A 19,737-nucleotide genomic window follows, 5' to 3' on the forward strand; every position below is an offset into this window, starting at 1 on the left:
CGCTGTCCTTCTTTCTGATACCAACAGTCTGTTAGTCCACGTTTAGCTTTGGGAAAAGACCACTCACCCATGACATCTTGCTTCCCCCATACCCCCACCCCTCATTGCCATAGTGCAGAATACATCCCTGGATATTAAAACGTTCCTCATGGCTACAAGTGATCGTGTGTGTGTGTGTGTGTGTGTGTGTGTGTGTGTGTGTGTGTGTGTGTGTGTGTGTGTGTGTGTGTGTGTGTGTGTGTGTGTGTGTGTGTGTGTGTGTGTGTGTGTGTGTGTGTGGTGATTCTTTGCGTGCAAGACAGAGGGAGGGGGAGATGGAGGCAGCCGAGCAATAAATAGTGTCACCTGTCACCCCAAATCTCCATGGAGATGTGTTCTGTATGCCATTTACACCTTCGCCACATAATCATGGAGAGTCAAGAGAGCGGGGGCACAGTGGAGACTGTACACCACTTAAAGCAAGCACAAGACCAATCAGATGACACTTGTGTCACCACGATGAACAGCTGCCACAAATTGTGCAGTTAATGGAAAAAAATGCAGATTCCATATAGAGCAAGCTTTGAATGAATATAAAAACAGAATGAACATAAATAATAAGAGTTGATCTTCAACACCAGGGGGAATGGATTTTATTTGTATTTCTGCATAGAAACACATGCCTACATGATACAGCACACACACGCACAGGCACACACGCGCACACATACAGTACGCTCACCTCCTATACAATCCATAATGTGGAGATATGAAACTGACGTGCTGTGTGCTTCTCTATCACATTTGAGTATATACACAACATTATATGTGAGGCTAAAAATGTCTTCTATCAAAATAATAATCTTTCATTATTGGTTAACAGCTATTTCATGGTGCATAAACCTGTCATACAGAGAGGAGAGAAGAGTTAAAGGAATGATTCAGAATATTTTACTGTGCTACATATACGTAAAACTGTGCTTATACATAATTACAGACCCCTGGGTCAGCAGAGAAACAGAGTCTAATGAAGATGAAATGACGCTTTCCTTTGTTCATTAAACATAAGGCCACTATGGTAGACCACGAGGAACATATTATAAGTCATGAGTGAGAGAAACCTCCCTTTCGTCATCTCTCTCTATGGAAACTACTACAGAGGGTTTCTACAAATGTGACACAACCAGAAGTGTTAAAGAACAAGTCTAACTAAGTTACTGCACACGATTAATCGCAATACTCAACATGAGGCACAAGTGGAACTGATGGCATTGCACTGCGTGTATTTTTACTAACAACGGTACTGAAAATTGACCATTATGATCGTATGGAGTCTACATTTGGTCCTGACTCAACCTGTGATGATGCATCAACTGTATACGGCTAATGTAATAAACAGTCTCCAAATACTGCTCCAATAATCTTTTTTTTTCTTAAATTCTCTTATTGTACACGGATTTACAAACAATGTGTTGCCTGAGCAGCATTCATACCACGCTGTGTTTTCTCGACAAGATATCTGCATGTTGTCCCTGTGGTCAGTGTTAAAAAGTGGTGGCACGACAGAAGGCAGAGACCGGATGATCAACAAAGAACTCTGGGTCTGTTTTGGTTGAGGACCGAACAATGATTTCAAGTTTTCACCTATTCCTAGTTCACAGTAACAGTTTTCCTGTACAAACTCATATTACATAGTTGTTTGGGTGTTCTTATTGGACAGTTTACAACATTCATGGGTATAAGACGATCATCCAAATGACAATAACGTTTTTTTGAGATCCAAAAAGAACACAAAGTGGCTCTTTCTGTACATATTACTACAAACATGAAAGGACAAACACACAAACAAAAGCATTATACAATGAGCAAAAAAATTTTCAGGTAGTTAAAACAGAAAAATCTTAAGCCTTCCTCTATAACATTAAACATTCATGAGTAAATTTGTGTGAAAAACATGAGTTTAAGCCCCCAAAAACGCTGCTAATAAGCTTCATCATGACACTGTGGGTGGAGTTTGATCCGATTTGATTGACAGTGACCAAATCCTGGTCTGTCATTAGATCCGGATTGAAATGTTGCTGAACCCCGTTTGATGAGTGAAAAGCAATGACATGTATTGATAAGTGTATTAACGCTACAGCACATTTCTCAATAATAGATCATGCAGTATGTGCAAAATGCTCTGTAACATGGAAATGAGAGTAACTACAGCTTTACAGCTGATTTTTTTGCCACAGGTGAATAAATGATAAACAAAAACAGAAGATCTTGTCCCAAATAGAAATAATCTGGTCTGCAATTTATTCAGGACGGAAACGAAATCGGGGAGAATCTCTGCACAGAACGGACTTCACGCTCTTCCTCCTTTTTCGTGGCCAATCGGCATCAGGTCAGAGTGGTGACCTCGGGCTGTGCGTAGTTTCCAGTGGCAGCGAGGAAGTCTTTACAGCTGTCTGTTAGGAAAGACAAAAGACAGCAATACCCTGAAAACAGTGACTTACAGTATGGTACTGTATGAGCAAGAAAGTCCTAGAAAAAAGAGGTCTCATGTAATGAAACATCTCTGCAGAACAAAAGCTACAAACCAGTCAGCTAATGTACCCAGAGCCCAAGATGATGACTTCAAATTGCTTGTTTTGTCCGTGGGATTTGATGGTCGGGTTTTCTCTGTAATATTGTAATATTGACCTTACTATGAAAAGTGCCTTGAGATTATGTATGTTGTGAATTGACCAACAGTTCAAAACCCAAAGATATGATACATAGAATCCATTAAAACAGTCTGAAAATCCTAGAATTTAAGAAGCGTAACTCTGCTGTTTTCACCTGATAAATGGCAGAATTCTTCAATTCTAATAGAATTCTTCTTCAACTAGTAGATTAATCATCTGGTATTTCAGCTCTCTGCCACAGTCAGAGAAATCCTACAGATGTAAACTCCAGAGGCCAGCAGGAGACTTCACTTTGACCACCCATCTGGTTAATGGAAACCTTAGTGGCATCATCCAGAGGAGTCACTTGGGAGCGGGGAGCAGCCCTTTCGCTGCCCGTCTGTATGTCCGACTGCTGCCTCCTCTTTTAGCAGCACTTGAACGGTTTGCTGCACTGTGGTGCACTCATCATAAGGAATCAAGCTGGCGGTTGTCACATCGCAGGGACAATGTACCCTCAACCAGGACAGTGTTTGGTTTTGTACGAATAAATTATCGTACCAAAGAATCCCCGTGACAACCGTAATCCAATCAAATCCAACGGTGTCCATTTCCTGTCACCGTCTGAGCATCTTCAGACCTGCTGTCCTTTTCTCTGTTTCCTGACAAACTGCTCTGGTGAAATTTTATCCATACCTTATATCACGTAACCCAGCAATTAACCTAACACCGCCCCCTGTGGGCACAGCTCTGAAGAGCGCCTTAATTTATCTCCATGTCACTCAAAATGGCTGCAAATACAAAGGCAGCCTTTTGCATTTTGGACAATACTTCAACAATGGATAATTAAAACTGTTAGAAAATATTGCAAGTCCATTTGAATCCTTTTTGCAAGTAATGTGCACTAAAATGTGTTGTGTATGTGTGATATTCTCCTGTAATAGACTGGGATGTCATTATCCACATATTCACCAGAAACAGGGCTCAAGATTGAATTACCCCCTCCTCTCCCTTCCAAAGATTAGTTTTGAGGCGTTCTGGCTTTGCTCAGCTTTCCATTGCTTTTGTCTTTGCGATCAGCTCGTCTGGTGATCTCATGAGCTGACCAGATCATTTAGTTTATTATTAGGGAACTTGGCGTAAACACAGGCCTTGGACGGTTTGTGCTTCCCACTGTGACTGTGAGGTTGTACAGTTTATATCGATTTCCTCCGCTGAGCATAACTAGACATCCCCGAACATCCCCTCTGTCCTTCTGACGGCTATAACTAGGGTTGTGTGATTTTTATTTTACATACATGACAACATTCCGTTGTCCTTCAGCCGTCTACAACACAACACATGCAGGGATTGACAAGGCTCTCAGGAAAAACATTCAAATACAATTTCCTTGTAATGGGCTGTTGAAAAAAAAGGTCAGGGTATATGCGATGTGATTTGCTAATGAGCGTCGGTAGACAATTGCACCTTTGTAAAGTGCAGTTTTGCAGGGAAACACCTTCAGTGTCATTTGGCTGTTTGCAGACGAGAGCCAGGATGTTGACTGGGTGGGATGTGTGCTCAGGATGTCAGGAATGAATCCGTGGCTGCCAAATATAGAGCCTCTTCTCATAAGAGGCTTTTGGGGACTTTGGGAAGCTCCGATCTGAGATCCAAGGGAGAGATAGGCTACAGTGGATGCCAATTGAGAGAATTAAAAGAACGTCAAGTTCTTCTTTTTGTGCCCACGTTACCTGTTTCAGCACCACTAATTATTCTCTGTTTGCCAAGATTGAATTATTTTGTTTTAAAAGTTGTTTACTTGTTTCTATCTTTGAATGAATGTCATGACTTATTCCAAGATTTCTTGTCAAGTGAAATTATCTTGCTTGCACGGACAGATCATTTCACTTTATTTCTTCTATTTTAGCTCCCCTTTTTTTGCTGCGAGACAGCCGTTTAAAATAGTTACAGTTACAGAATATAATAGCATATTACAAATGCTTGTACTTGAACCCTGAAATAAGGCATTGCATTAGCTCAGGCAGCGCAACTGCAGTCACGCTTGTATTGGCTGATTATCTCTGCCCGTTTGCAGTATGCTTTATAATGATTGGCTCACTCGCAGCTGTATAACTAGCAGCATTCATTCAGTCATATTCATACAAGTGTCAATCATCCCGTTTGCTGCTGCAGCTCCCCCTTAACCATCCAGACTTCTTCCTTCTGTGTATTTCTTGCTGTTGATTTAACTAAAAATTCACATTGATGTGTAGGGGATGATGTCAAGAAAATCCACATTGCTGCCTGGGTTTATTGAGCACTATCTTAAGATCAGAGCCTTTTCTGACAAATTTAACTGTATAACAATTTAAAAGTCTAAATGTTAGACACAACAGGTTATGTGATACCTTGTGTTACTCCCCTAAACTAGAAGCATTCTGTGACACAGACAGATGGATGATGCAATCAGTACTGCAAAGCTGTTCCATTGATTTCCTTTTCAACTGTCTACGGAATAATGACTAAAATCTGCCTTTAGTCAGTTGGAGGTTGCAAGATGATTGAAGTCAAAGGAGGTGGGCACATACGGTGGAGTTTTTTTTCCCTCCTTTTCAGCAGCAAACACAAAGCTTCTTGTTGTGAGTCTATAGACGTTACATCTTTCTTCCCAGCTAAGAATGGCAATGTCTGCCCATTGAAGAACAAAATATCTCAACTATTAGGATCACCATCGCAAGACTTTTCATCCAGTACTATCATCAGGTCAAAATGTATAGTATAATTTATAATAGCTACAAAACTAATTAACATGATAAATATAATACTAGCTAAACATCCACATTTTGCCATTGTCATTGTAATATCACGCTGATGTTACATACAGTTCAAATCACTTGCTTGGAACTCAAATTTTAGCACATCATTTTATATCGTATCGTATCATATGGTATCGTATCGTATTGTATCGTATTGTAACATATCGTATCCTATCCTATCCTATCGCATCTGTAAAAGTAAAACAGAACGTTAACATCTTATGATAACACCAGTCACAACTCCGAGGCTGTGGTGTGTTTTTTCCGGTGAGTGCTGCTAAGGCAAGTTAAACCTCCGGAACACAGAGACATGTACTAATGACAGGTGGCTCAGTTAAAGGTGTGAACTTCTTTGCTTTCTTGCTCAGAGTTAGATGACAAGATTAATACTCTCAATCTTGTGCAAACTATGAATATGCAGGTGCATGCTGACATGTATGTAACCTACCAGTATGGACACCGGGGTCTCCTGGGGTTAGGAGGAAGCAGGTGGCCTCTTTCTTAGTCTTGTCTCGGCCTCGGGTGCACCGCAGGGACCACTTTTCACTGGGAGACAGCGGCTGGGTCAGGCTGCAGCCTTCCTCCTCTGAAAGGGCCACATTTGCATCCCCATTCTGTTTGGAATCTGACAGGAGGACAAAAACACACGGCAACGTAAATGCCAAAGCTTTTACTGAGCCTCCCCCTGGAGGGCTCAGACAAAGGCCAAGGTATATTGCATAAAATCATTAATTTTCCTGCGATAAAATTCAATTTGACTGAGATCTTATGAGGAGTAATTTGATCCCGGTGTGTTACTGTCCTTGTGACAAAGTGCGGTTCATCTCTCAGGAAAAAAACTGAACTGAACTGTAAGACTAGAGACAACTCCAGTATTAATAAGGTGGGTTCTAAAAGATGAACGATCCGATTAAATAAACATGTTAAACAAAATTTAAATCAATGAATAAATACACTAATTAATAACATTAACTTGATGGGTGAGTTTCCCCAAATTACCAACAAAAGTTATACAAATAGTTTTGGGTTATTGGACCAGGTTTTGAGAGTCCAACTAAGATTGCTTCCTAAGAACAAATAAGGTGAATCCAAATTTATTTGAAAAAATGTGTTCAAGGAATTGAGAATCTCTTTCCAGTAACTATGTCCCCATTACTCTGTTCAATCCACAGAAAAGACAGATTGCTAATCAAAATTTTAAACAAGAGATATTTATGTGGTGGAAAGTAAAGTCTATTAATTATTTGGATACATATGCTCTTTTCTTAAAGTAAAGGGTAATTAAAGGATCATTTTTCAGTGCGGTATTGAATACTCTGTATTGGATCAGCAGCAGCAAACCTGAGAGTTAAATCCACAGCAAAGACCAAAGGCGTCTGCATGGCTACACACAGCAAAAGATAAGTGAGAAAATATTTTGCTGTTGTTGTAATTTGAGAGAAGTGTTTCTTTGTGATTGGAGTGCATGCTGACCTGATCGGTTCCTGCAGACACTCTCTTCAGCAGCCAGCGGACATGTGTCACTCTGCGTGCTGTCTCTGTGTGAGTTTGTGTCCGACTTCCCCAGCGAGGCCGAGTCAGTCGGAGCGTCCGGGTTCGGGTTGTGCTTCTTCTTCTTCTTTGGCAGTTTCTGTTTGGCCATAGCCAGCGAGTAGTACATCCCAAAGTTATTGACGATAACGGGGACTGGCATGGCGATGGTCAGCACCCCAGCCAGTGCGCACAGCGCCCCCACCATCATGCCCAGCCACGTCTTTGGGTACATGTCTCCGTAGCCCAGTGTTGTCATGGTAACCACTGCCCACCAGAAGCTGATGGGGATGTTCTTGAAGTGTGTGTGGTTGGAGCCGGTGGGGTCGTCGGGCCTGGCTCCGATACGCTCGGCGTAGTAAATCATGGTGGCGAAGATGAGAACGCCCAGTGCCAAAAAGATTATGAGCAGGAGGAATTCATTGACACTGGCCTTCAGCGTGTGGCCCAGCACGCGCAGGCCGACAAAGTGCCGCGTCAGTTTGAAGATCCGGAGGATCCGAACAAACCGCACCACTCGGAGGAAGCCCAGCACGTCACTGGCAGCTTTGGATGACAGCCCACTCAGGCCGATCTCCAGGTAGAAGGGCAGGATGGCCACAAGGTCAATAATGTTGAGTGAGCTCCTGATGAAGACCACCTTGTTTGGGCAGCAGACGATACGCACCAGGAATTCAAATGTGAACCAGGTCACACACACGCCCTCTACCAGTGTGAGGATGGGCTTGGTCACCATCTCTCTCCTCTCCACTGAATGTGTGACGTTGCCCACGACAACCTGCTCCGTCCGGTTCTGCAGGTCATTGAAGGCTTCGTGGGTCTCCAGGCAGAAAGTGGTGATGGACACCAGGATGAAGAAGAGAGAGGCCAAGGCAACTCCCTGGACGAGACGAGATTACACAGTTAGTCACACAGTTGATAATCAACACAAGGTTATGTCTTCTCACAATTAATAAGAAACCAATGCTGTTTATCATACTTTCAAGTCTTGTGGTGCAAGAGCTCCCATTAAAACATTGTCAGAAGGACGTGTGCCTCCTGAGAACCAGCTTTCGAATCCACACTAAATTATACAGGCCACTGTATAACTATCCAACACAATCTAAATTTTCTTTTACTTTTACCTTACTTTATAATTTTACCTGTTAAGAAAGAACTCACTGTTGTGATTGTGCCTGACGACTTCAGTTTGAGGATTAGGGACGGGGTTTAAACAGACGGTTTAAAACCAATTACAGAAAGTTTAAAACCAATTACTCCTATAAACACAGAGACTGAATTATAGTGAGAGAAAATGTGATTCAATCAACATGAGCCCTGCCAGTCGAAGACAGCAGGGGGCGCTCACATTGTTTTTATTCTATTAACTTTGTGTTTTCTTTTGATATTACTTAATTTTTAAATAAAATACTAATGTGTTTTATGTGGGCTATGTTATATTGTCTTTTAATTCGATCATATATACAATGTATATTGTATATTGTATTTTATTCATGTGAAGCGCACTGAACAGCCCCTATGTCCGAAATGCTCTTGCCATTGATAATCTGACAATAAAATATGTCATAAAGGCTCTGCAGCCAGAGTCTGAGCACAAGGACACAGGGGGGAAATGAAAAGAGGAGCCTGCAGGCACAGAAAAGCAGAGGATAAGAAAGAGGTCAGACACTGGACAATGAGCAGAGTCATGAAGGACTGACAATATATTCACCATCCCTGTTGGCAAGTTTATCAGACATGTTTCAGAGTGGGGTTCATCTCAAATACACATATGATATGATACGAATAATGTCTTGAATTTTCTTACAACTGATGGGAGGTAGAGTGAACGGCGCACACCTGATCCAGCGCAATGGCTGTTTGTGTGAACATTGTGTGCTTACTCATACCTGATCTGTCTTTATTGTTTACTAAAGCCGGACAAATTGTAATGCCTCTCCAACCTTTCTAATCTTCCAGCTGGATAAACATGCGCCTGCATGCACTTTTTCATTGCCTCTCACATATCACTCAGCTTTATAGTGTTTGGGTCTGTGACTGAAAGAAGAAAACACGAATAAAGCATGTGATGTCCGACGAGGACAACGATTCACAGTGGAACAAGAACAAAATAAGAAAGAGCTGGACTGTTGGTGGAGTTAAATGAGTTGGAAGAATTGGCTGCTTAAAGCCTACGATTGAAACAGCAAAAACTGAGATGAATGTGCACACAGGTAGATACTGTGTGTTCATATCTCTATTTTGCACACAGATAATGTGCAGCTTGCTATTGTGACAACCTTCTTCAGCTTCGTCCCTGCAGAGATCTCAGGGGATCACGACACCGATCCCCTGAGAAGACGAAGACTGGGCCGCAGGACAAGGGGGAAGGCCGCGAAGCCTCGGCTCGGGCCCAGGAGGAGCTCAGAGTTCCACCTGTTGCATGGAGACGATTTCCCTGAACGTTACCAGGGCTAACTGTGCACAGTGTGTGAGGATACGACAGGACTGTGTCACAACAAGACGAGCAGCATAATACAGAACTGAAGAACTGAACACATATGGTGGATTCATTTACTTACTCCTGCAACACCAATGCTTCTTGCAATTCCAGCGTGTCTTAACACAAACTGCTGTATGACAACTTTCTGCCTAAATAAAGCAGAAAATTGAACATTCATTTAATTGTCAGGATATATCTGATCAATGAACAAGTTAACAAGATTCATGGCTTTCAAGACAAAAGTGCAAGTTGGAGATTATAAAATGTGAACCATGATGCCAAACAACAGTCTATTTAAAAAATGACATTTAAATGATTTAGATTATTTGCTGCCCAATAGATTCAATGTGGATCAGTTCTTCAGATGACAGCGACGTGTCTTCCATGTGACTGTCAATGAAACATCATATTGACTTGATTATGTATTTAAAAGTTTTTAAAGGAGGTTACAAGGTATGTTTGTTTCGAAAAGGACCAGAGAAATCACCCTGGTTATGTTTCGTTAACCTGACTGACAAAGTCTGTGTTTCTGTGAATGTGAATGCGTATCTCTGTGAGCAAACTGCTTCAAAAATCCTTGTTGTTTCAAAAAACTAAATTTCCTTTCTCCTTTTACTTTTGAGAATAAGTCCTCACGAGTTATAAATGGATATGGGTTTCTCATAATTGATTCCTCATCAATTATATTTCTGTATTGGCCTATTCACAATTTATTAATTCAAAGTTACATTAATAATTTTGTATTTTGATTGAACTCGATTTTTTTTTATTTCCATATCATGCCAAAAGCCCAACCCTCATGGGTTCAAGACACCAAACTCACAGTAGCCAAACCCACTGTTACACTCTTGTTAGACAAACCCACTGTCCATCAAATGAGACCCGTGAGTCCCGCCTCTGTTCAGATACCTCCGAAGAGCCTAACAGGTCCCGACAGCGTTCAGTTTACGTAAATGCCAAACGGTTTATGCCAGAACTAAACAGAGCTGGGTATCTGCCGCCTTTGGGCACCTCCGCAGGGGAGGTGCTGGAGGTCCTGGCACACACAAAGACATTTCGCTCTGCTCATAAAAGGCTCAAGTCGAAAGTCTAACAATAACATGCAACCGCCTGACCTCACGCCTGCGTGTGTGTGTGTGTGTGTGTGTGTGTGTGTGTGTCTGTAAGGCTGCATGACTGACGCTTCGCTTGCTGAGAGTCTTTTTTTTTTTTGGTCTCTCTGTTTGTATTTTCATTATTTGCATGAGACAATGTCCGCAAGTTCTTGTCTTCAATAACTCTCGCAGCATTTAAATGTGTAAGCTACTTAATTGAAGGGCTGACGGGCCGAGAGACCACAGTATCATGTTTACAGCTCAGTAGTGGAAACTCTAAACGCAGACAGCGCAGGAGTGTTTACCATCATGTCTCTTTGCCACCGCAGTGTTTCCATGTTGGTCTGCTGCTGTTATACAAGCAAGAATCATTAGGAGAACAAATGAATGTGCAGAACCCTTTATTTTTTTCATTTCCTGGGCAAGTGAACGTAGCTTTCCAATCTAGCTAAGCTGATATGAAGACTATTTAACATGATTTGTGTCTGTTTTTGTGCTCTTGTATTGGTAGTATTCACTTCCCGTTACAGGCTCAATGAAATCATAGATTTACTTCTTACACTAAATTGATTGTACTTTTATGGAATTTGTACGGTATAATAATTTTATTGTTTCTATTTTATGTTGCTCTACTACAAGTCAGGGTTATTCGACCATTTTACCTACATTAGTTTGTTTGCTCCTGTGATACACCGACCCCACCTCTCGTCCAATGTTAAACGGATGGATGTTCGACGGCTACAGCCTTTTTTTTATTCATTAAATTTTTTCTTTTTAAATCAAGACACAAATTGGAGATGTTCTTTTTAAGATTTTACAAACAAAAAATATGATGTACATATTTGTGTAGATGGAGAACTACAGCTATATCCTCAAACTCTATAATTGCTACTTACTTAAATCCACAGTATTTGATTTGACCTTTGAACACAAAGAATAAGGAAGGAAGGAATAAATTAAGATGAAAAACACATTTTTCTATTTACATATTCAGCAGATACAGATCGACATTAGCATTCATTTAGAGCCACACTTTGGCCACTTATTTTTTATAATCTATGCCTGATGCTTGGTCCCAACCCCTGAAGGAAATATCTGTCTCTTTCCCCGTTAAATGCACTGCAGATGGTCACTAACAGTGTCTGTCTGCTGTTTGGTGGTGAACAGGTCGTGTACAGAGGGTTCATCAAAGCTTTATCGCTCGGAAACAGGTGCCGGCCACCATTAAAGCAGTGGGACTGAACCAAAAACAATGAGCTAAAGGAAGAGGGAAATGCAGAACTGCTAAAAACTCTGTGCGAGTTCATCACAACGGGCGATGTACTTCACTTTTCATCCATTTGTTCCATTGAAAATACTGATCTAAGCATCTCAACATGCCACCCGAAATAAAAAGATCAAACAGCTCTCACCACTTAAATATGTGTGATTCACACAAATGACCATACAGCTCATCTGAGCGCTGTGCCTACAACGGTGGAAACCTTTGATGATATATGCAATTCTACTGGTGCCAGAAAAAGACATCAATTCAAGATGGTCTGGTGTCAGTGAGCAGACAGAGCAGAGGTTCCCAGAGGGGACGGCCGCCCTGTCCCAGCTGGGAAAACATGAGCCGGAGGGAGCATGGCGGGACACTGGAGGGGCAGCAGGCTGTGCGTCGGTGTGCAGCAGCTGGGGAGTCCCGTCACAGCTCTCACCTTCAGCTGTTCAGCATCACACCCGGCTACTAACACAGACGCACTTATACGCGAGAAACAACAAGCCTTCTGAGCAGTCAGCAGCTGCAAGGGCGACGAGAGCAGATTTTTTTGCTGCTGATTTTATTTTCTTACATTTTGTGTTGCACTGATTGATCCTGCCTGAGAGTGAGTACACCTGGGGACGGAGAAGAAATAACGCCCACTGCTCAGCCTGTGTGTATTTCTATCAGAAATTAGTAGAGCCAGAAATATTAGCAAAATATTTACGAAGGTCTGAGACAATTTTGACTCCCTGCTATTGAGCGTCATGGGGTAATTTTCAAATGAACCCACCCTTCATCATCAATCAACGGATTTCAGCAGTGCCAGAGCTCTGGTAAATCAAAACACCACCGCATGCGACATAAGAGATGAGTTGTGAAGACCTTCCAACACAAAGCAACACATCTTTTCAGTGTAGAGCAAGACGAAGAGAGGAGGGATCATCCACTAAAGGAATTATTGAAAACCCTTAAGACCAGGATAGACACTGCAGCATCATTTTCGGACCACGAGAAACCTTCCAGTGGGACAGTGGAGTGCATCTACACCTAAAAGTCACATTCTATCATCTCCTTTTGCAGTTCAAAATTATGTCTGCAGGTTGGTTTTTTTAAGCATTTCATATTTTTATATTGTTGAAAGGATTTTTTTTTTTAAAGCCTTAATGTTATCATCAGGCGTGAGGTACAAACTAAATAGAGTACATTGGTGCATGTGTGTGACATCACATATACCAGCAGGGAAACAACAAGAGCCTTTGACTACAGACTGAATGACCGGCAGGAACAGACAACAGGACAAAAAAAGTGAACCTCGAGCTGAGGTTCAAAGCAGCATCACAAACGTGTCCGCTGATGTCTTGAATGTGCCTCGAAATTCAGCGGAAAATTTGAGTCCACAAACAATAAGAACGGGCCAGAGAGTTGAACCACACATTTCAGGACAAACACTTTGAAATCTCTTCAACTAGTATAGGCTCTAAAGTTACTGACACGTCTAAGTATAAAGCAATGAATCTCCTCATCTTTATGGCTTTACACTCGGCATGTGCATTGTTAAGGCTCCAAGGAAGTGCAGTGTGTGAATCACTCAATATTAATATATTTAATATTGAAAGACGATAACACTGAGCCTTTTGTCTTCTGTTCCCTTTGAATAAAGATATCCTTTCTGCAATCCTACCAAGGTGTGGGGTAGATAAAAATCCCACTTAATCTGTTGAACTAATCTTCCATAAATACAGTGTTACTTCAGTGTTTTTATTCCAATTAATTTCACATCATCATTATCAAGGAAACATCTACACTCTAAAGGGCTTTTAACAAGGGAAAATCACATAGTTGTAGCTCAAATACCCACTAGCAACATCACCGATAATTGCTCTTTGGTTTGTGCAGAAGAAAGATGATATTTTCACTAATGTGTATTTATTGATTTCCCCCCCCCCCCCCCCTTTTTGTGCCTGCAAAGCAAAGTCTGCAACTCTTTTCAGACGTCATGATGCAGCAACACAACCAATCTAATTTGAGCAAAAATTTTCAAACTGAGAAGAATAAACAGCCAACAGAATCACACAGGATTACATCCGTCTTTCACGGAGAAGTCAGTGTTATAAAAGTATCCTTAATGAGGCTGTGCGACTTTGATGATGTGTGAAAAATCAAATCCTGTGTTCCACTCCCCCACGGGGACGAGGGCTTCGGCTCACTTGATTATTTATCAGCTGGGCGTCACTGAGACTAAATGTGAGGTGTGACAACATTTTTGATAAACTGCAGTAATCAAACCAACTCACTGAAAGGCAATGACCAAAGTTTAGGTAGAAAATATTAATAATTTTGATCATCTCACTTGCACAAACAGAATTTGATGAATATGTGGCGACACTATCAATATTTTAAACGTGAACACTATCATTATCATTATCTGATGACCAAAGGTTAGATGTCAACATATGGTCCTTATTCTATTAGAAATATTATTATAATGATATTATATTTTATTAAATGCCCTTAGTATTTCCATTGGTATTTTATAAATATATCATATCAGTAAAATCATGGCTCATAAGGTATGAGTAAATAAGACAAAAATATCTGTCATCTCCTAAAATGATCAATAAACAAATAGCTTATAGTCACAAATCATCTGAAGAAAATAATCAAGTAATAAGCTTGTAGTTAAATGTCAAAGAATTAAAATGTATGCATATAACATTAGATAAAACCCAATAGAAAAATACTTTTTAATATTGCCAAAGATATTGGTTATTGGTAATGTATACTCCAGATAAGCACATCAGTCAATCCCTTGGTCTCATAACAAAGACAAATTGGTTTTTTTCCCTCTACGTGGGAGAAAATACGCGTCTCTATTCTGTGGGAAAGGCTGCTTCAATTGTTCACCACTGATAACAAGCTGCAGCCTATTACCACAGCGGTGATTAATTACAGGCAACACGGGACAGTTAATGAAATATTGCATAAGGGAAGACTGAAAAGAGTTATCTGCAACTTCATGTTGAAGTCTAATTGCCATTGTCATTTATCAGCCTGGACCAGAGCGCTGGAGCCGCTGGCACTGTAAAGAGCCACGCAGCTGGCATTATTGACAAAAGGCTACAGTTCATAGTGTTAACCTGATGTGTATTTAACCTCAGCACTTTAAACTCCTGCGTGTGTTCCATTTCAGATCCAGTGCGATGAAAGACAGAGACAGTTCTGTTCTTTAACCTTCTGGCTGCACTGAATGTTAAAGCAGTTGCAGTCAGAGGGGGAGCGGATCCTCCCCGCTCTGGGATCTGTGAGCAACACCAGCAGTAGTAAAGAGGTTGCGTGTGCTGCACCTCCAGCCTTGGGATGATTGTGAAGAGGATGAGGCCCCAGTGATGGACAGATTAACCTCCACCCCTCCAGCTTTCAAGAATCACATTACCTGAAATGAGCTCAGAGGCTCTTTGAAACATAAAGGCCATCATGGTAACGTGAGTCCTGCGAAATGCTCTCTGCATCCTTTCAGCGTGCACACAGAACAAACATGCGTACGGACATGAACCGGCTGGAGGAGATGGACAAATCACATTAATGACTGGGTCAATATGGACCCGCCCGCCTGCCCTCACATTCACTTCCACAGTGCTGTTTTTTCGAAGAACTTTCCAGATCTAAATCTATTCATTTGCTAAATATTCAGTACAGTGAGAGACAGACGTGATTAATTGGGAGGCGCCGCACCAGTGGCAGCTGTGACTCAGAGATGTCAGCTGTTCCACTGTGGCAGCCTGCAAATGCCACCTGGACGAGAAGCTAAAATAAACACTCACTGTAGTGTGACTGGCATGCAGTGAGAATATTATTCGTGTGCAACACAGTGAGAGCCTCTAAAATAGACCATTCAACTTCGTGAGCGGGCAAACAGGGTTTACAGTGAGCAACACACGCTTTTTTTTCTGAACTAAATGCGTTTCACTTTTTGCCTGATGGAAGCTCCTGGCACTTTGCCTGACAACGCCTGCTATAGAAGCACAGTACTCGATAACTTCACTAAGTACCCTGCTTTTGTTTCAGAGCCGCTGTGCAATAGCATATCCGTTCAAACGCTTACAGCAGGGCATATTCCCCCGTGGAGGCAATGGGAGCAGATGGCCTCTAATTTACAATACAGCAGTATTCATTTCTTCTATCAAACAAACACAAGTGTATCTTGTTCGTCGTCGTGTTCAATACTTAAATAATACTTTGAAAACACGTCGGCGGTGATATGATGTCGATATTTGTATAAAATATGATTCACAAATGAGGGAGAAGCGGGCGTGTTTCACTCAACACTGTAAAGTGGGTGACGTATAATTAAGTTTCTCATGTTTTCAAGTGATTTGGTTTTCTCTTGCCTCCATGTGTGTTCACACCACTTCACTCTGATCAGCAGAGAGTGTGATTTGGATGTACAGCACTCTTGCCGCCTTTCAAGCACTTGTGCTTTGAGGACTTTGAAACCTTGAACAGGATGCGTGGGAACACTTCACCAGAACTGTGTCAGGAAAACAGCGTTTTCTCTGTTTTGCCACGATATGATGTACTTAACAAAAAAAAAACTGCTCTTCAGTTTATTGAACAGTTGTCTGAAGAGAGTGCAGGCTCTTGAGATGCATTGTAAGAAGAAGAAAAAGGGTCTGCTTTCACACGTGGATCTAATAGACAGATGTCAGATGTGTCATCTTTTGTAATTATTAGAAACTAAATAAATGGGATGCGTAATAAGCCAGATCCTGGAGACTGCAGACCATTTATGAGCTCAAGGTCATAGTTAACATTGTTTTATCAGTGTCACACTGTATATGATGACTTATAGTTTATGAACATTATGACATGTTTCAGAAGACTGCATAAGAAACATGGTGAAACGATCAGTCAAATTAATCAATTACTTGATGGACAGAAAAACGATGCAATTTTTCAAAATCACACGCCAAAATATGCCAAAGATGCTCTGGTTCCCAGTCACCCAGAGACAAGTTGGTTAGTTCTGCCACTGATGTTGAACAATAAAGCCTGTCTATAGAAGTCTGCAGAAGTCTGCGTTGAAAGTCAACCCAAAGGTGTTGGATCATGAGGTTGAGGTCCGGCGCTCCGTGCAGGCCAGTCAGGTTCTTCCACTCCAAAATAATTTCTCTATGGTGTTCACTTTCTCTTGTCACGGCATCTTGAAACAGGAAACATACTTTTGGACATTTAGTGTACGTGTGACTTAGTACTGATATCTCTGCTATAAGTTTTGTTCTAACACAAAGGAAATCATATATTAATATATTGTATGTTCATAGGGGACCAACTTTCTAGGAGATAAAGTGGATGATTGGTTTGGTTATAGGATCATTCTTCCCACTTTTCCCACATCGACAAAACACTCATCAGTCATTTGTGTTTTATAGGCTTGTGTTACATTCACAAACAGAAAGCCCCCCCCCCCCCCAAGATTTTCCATTTTAACTGGAGTGAGCAAATGTTCAGTGTGCTTCTCTTCTGAGGATGTTGGAGATGTGTGGGGAACATGGGCTCTGTGTCAGTTCCTGGGAACACAGTCAGTGAAACAGATGTGAAGATATGAAACCCTAACCCTAACCCTGTGGCCAGAAAGGAGATGAGATCATACACAGAACCACGCCAAGACAAGTCAACTCCAAATCACCAAAACCTTCCCAGATTTACTACTAAATTTAAAAAAAGAAACCTGACAGGCAACAGGTTGTTGCCATTAACTCATGTGTTTTAAATGTTTTGTTCTTGTTTCACTTTGGATTGTTGTCCCGGTAACTAGCTAGAAATCAGACAAAAACATCTGGTGTTGAGAAATCCAGATGTGGATCGTTCAGGTGTAGACACCTGTGGCCCCAGGCGGAGCCTGACGCGGAGCCCCGTGGACCGGGGGCCTGTGCCCAGAGGAGGAAACACCTGCTCGACTCACCCTGGCCGCTCTGGAGGAGTACGGGTCGTCGAACAGGGCCCAGATCTTCGGCTGCCAAACTTCGCAGCAGCCCCTCGACCGGTCGGGGCCGTCCTCGATGCCGAAGCGCCGCGGCATCTCCCTGTCGTCGTCGGTGTCGTCCGGGTCCGGCGGTTCGAAGATCTCCAGGGCCTCCTCGGCGTCCCGGTGCTGCCGGTAGGTCATCCAGCAGCACGGCTCCACGTCCGTCTCGTCGATCCCCCAGAACGCCAGCTCCTCCTCGAACAGCGGGCCGCACACGTCCGCCGGGCAGTGCAGCTTGCCGGTCCGGTAGTAGTTGAGCACGTAGGCGAAGATGCCCGGGTGTCTGTCGAAGAAGAACTCGGCGGCACTCGCGGGCGCAGCGTCCGGGTCGGAGGCGACCCGCGGGTCCGGGTCCGCCAGCCACGCCAGGCGGGTCCCCGGCAGCGTGCGCAGGGTGCTCTTGTACGTCTCGTGCCGCGTGCCGCCCACGTTGATGACGATCTTGTCCGAGTCTTCGCCCCTGGCCATCTCCTCCTTCAGACATGTTTTGGACGGCGGTTTGTTGCCCGACTTGCGCCCGCGGTAAGACGACACGCACACCGAGCTGATCATTTGGAAGCAGAGACCCCCTCGGCCGCGTCCCTCACCTCCGCCACGAACTGTTGCCCCCCGGTGCGAGGATCAGAGAATCAGCGGCCGGCGGGCCCTCGCCTCGGAGCGTCCTCCGAATGGCCCGTGTGACACATCGTCCACGCGCAACAGCCGAGTCGTCCAGACGAGCGCCGGAGTGAGACGCTCCGTGGAAACCACCTGTTGCAAAACTCGGCCTGGTGCCGCGACGAAAACGCAGAGCTGCGTTTTCAAATGTGGAGACTCGAGCTGACGCCTCCAGGTGTTGCACTCACGTCTCGACCATTAACACGCAAGATGCTGCCGGTAAAGAAAAGAAAAGAAAAGAGCGGCAGAAGATTGGCTGATTACGCACGGCAGTGCGCGGGCCTACAGCGAGGACCACTGCGCCCGGGGGAACGTGTCACCTCTCACCAAATCCCAGATGGATCTCATCCGAACTGTGAAACGTCCGAGCCCTCAACTATCCCTGGCAACTTTTCCTCTTCTCCGCGCAGCAAGACGAGGAAGCCCGAGAAGGACGCAGTCGCGCCTTGAAATCACGCATTGAAATAGCCAGCCGCTTCGCGCTGCTCCAAATCGCTCCGCTCGCGTGCCAGATGTGGGGTTGTTTTGCAGCTGGAGATCTGTTGCTCCTCCACCAGCAGCTCGTCTCTCCCTAGCGACGCAGCCCGGTTGGATGGCGCGTCCAACGACAGCCTCGCCGGTTTAACCCTTCGGCTGCTGGCGCTGGCTGCTGCATTATCGAACCACTCCCTCTAATTAGACCGGGAGGATTGTGTGTGTGTGTGTGTGTGTGTGTGAGAGAGAGAGAGGTGACGATGATGAGAGCAATAAATCTGCTATTTTATTAACCTTTTAATAACGATTTTGTTTTATTCTCTGGACTGTAATGCTTTAATATATTTAGGTCTTAGTCATAGCCCACCAACATTTTTTAAATGACATAGCTTCAATGTGAATGGGTCATATTGACAACCATTAGCACAAAAAAAAATTACTAACAGCACCTGTGGATTCTTGAGCACTGTATCGCAGCTGCTTTTCATTGCATATAGCAATTTGCACTGTGGTGGTTTAGGTTGTACAGGTGAAATAATCTGTACAATTCCGACACTCTTTAAAGGAGGATTAAGGTTGAATCTTGACCACAGGTCAACTGAATGATCTAAATGTGTTATTATTATTATTGTTATTATTTGTCTTATTAATATTATTATTATTAATATGTACACGTACATGTAATCCAACAGGTCGCTCTGAGTGCTCCAATCTCTTGACGTTGCTGTCGTGGCCTAACATCGCCACCTAGCGGATGATACAGTGAACAACGTGTTTGAACACGCTACCGTTGCTGAGCTG

General features: G+C 42.9%; 1 protein-coding gene across 1 annotated transcript; it reads right to left on the minus strand.

The window, feature by feature from the left end:
* Positions 1 to 609: 609 nt before the first annotated feature.
* kcnc4 (potassium voltage-gated channel, Shaw-related subfamily, member 4) lies at positions 610 to 19,137 on the minus strand. The gene is made up of 4 exons (XM_035645843.2): positions 17,743 to 19,137; positions 6,902 to 7,838; positions 5,877 to 6,053; positions 610 to 2,432 (listed from the first exon to the last, which is right to left on the minus strand). The coding sequence occupies exons 1-4, from the start codon at positions 18,355 to 18,357 to the stop codon at positions 2,365 to 2,367; spliced, it is 1,797 nt and encodes a 598-aa protein (XP_035501736.1). The 5' UTR covers positions 18,358 to 19,137; the 3' UTR covers positions 610 to 2,364.
* Positions 19,138 to 19,737: the final 600 nt, after the last annotated feature.

This window comes from Scophthalmus maximus, chromosome 3 (assembly GCF_022379125.1).
Source record: "Scophthalmus maximus strain ysfricsl-2021 chromosome 3, ASM2237912v1, whole genome shotgun sequence".
Lineage (NCBI taxonomy): Eukaryota > Metazoa > Chordata > Actinopteri > Pleuronectiformes > Scophthalmidae > Scophthalmus > Scophthalmus maximus.

Bases quoted from the DNA above. Each gene is read 5' to 3' on its own strand.
- kcnc4 (XM_035645843.2), bottom strand. From the start codon at position 18,357: ATGATCAGCTCGGTGTGCGTGTCGTCTTACCGCGGGCGCAAGTCGGGC. The intron at 7,839-17,742 runs GTGAGTCGAGCA...CGTCTCGTCCAG, and splicing joins ACTCCTCCAGAGCGGCCAGG to GGAGTTGCCTTGGCCTCTCT. The intron at 2,433-5,876 runs GTAGGTTACATA...CTTTCCTAACAG, and splicing joins AGACCCCGGTGTCCATACTG to ACAGCTGTAAAGACTTCCTC.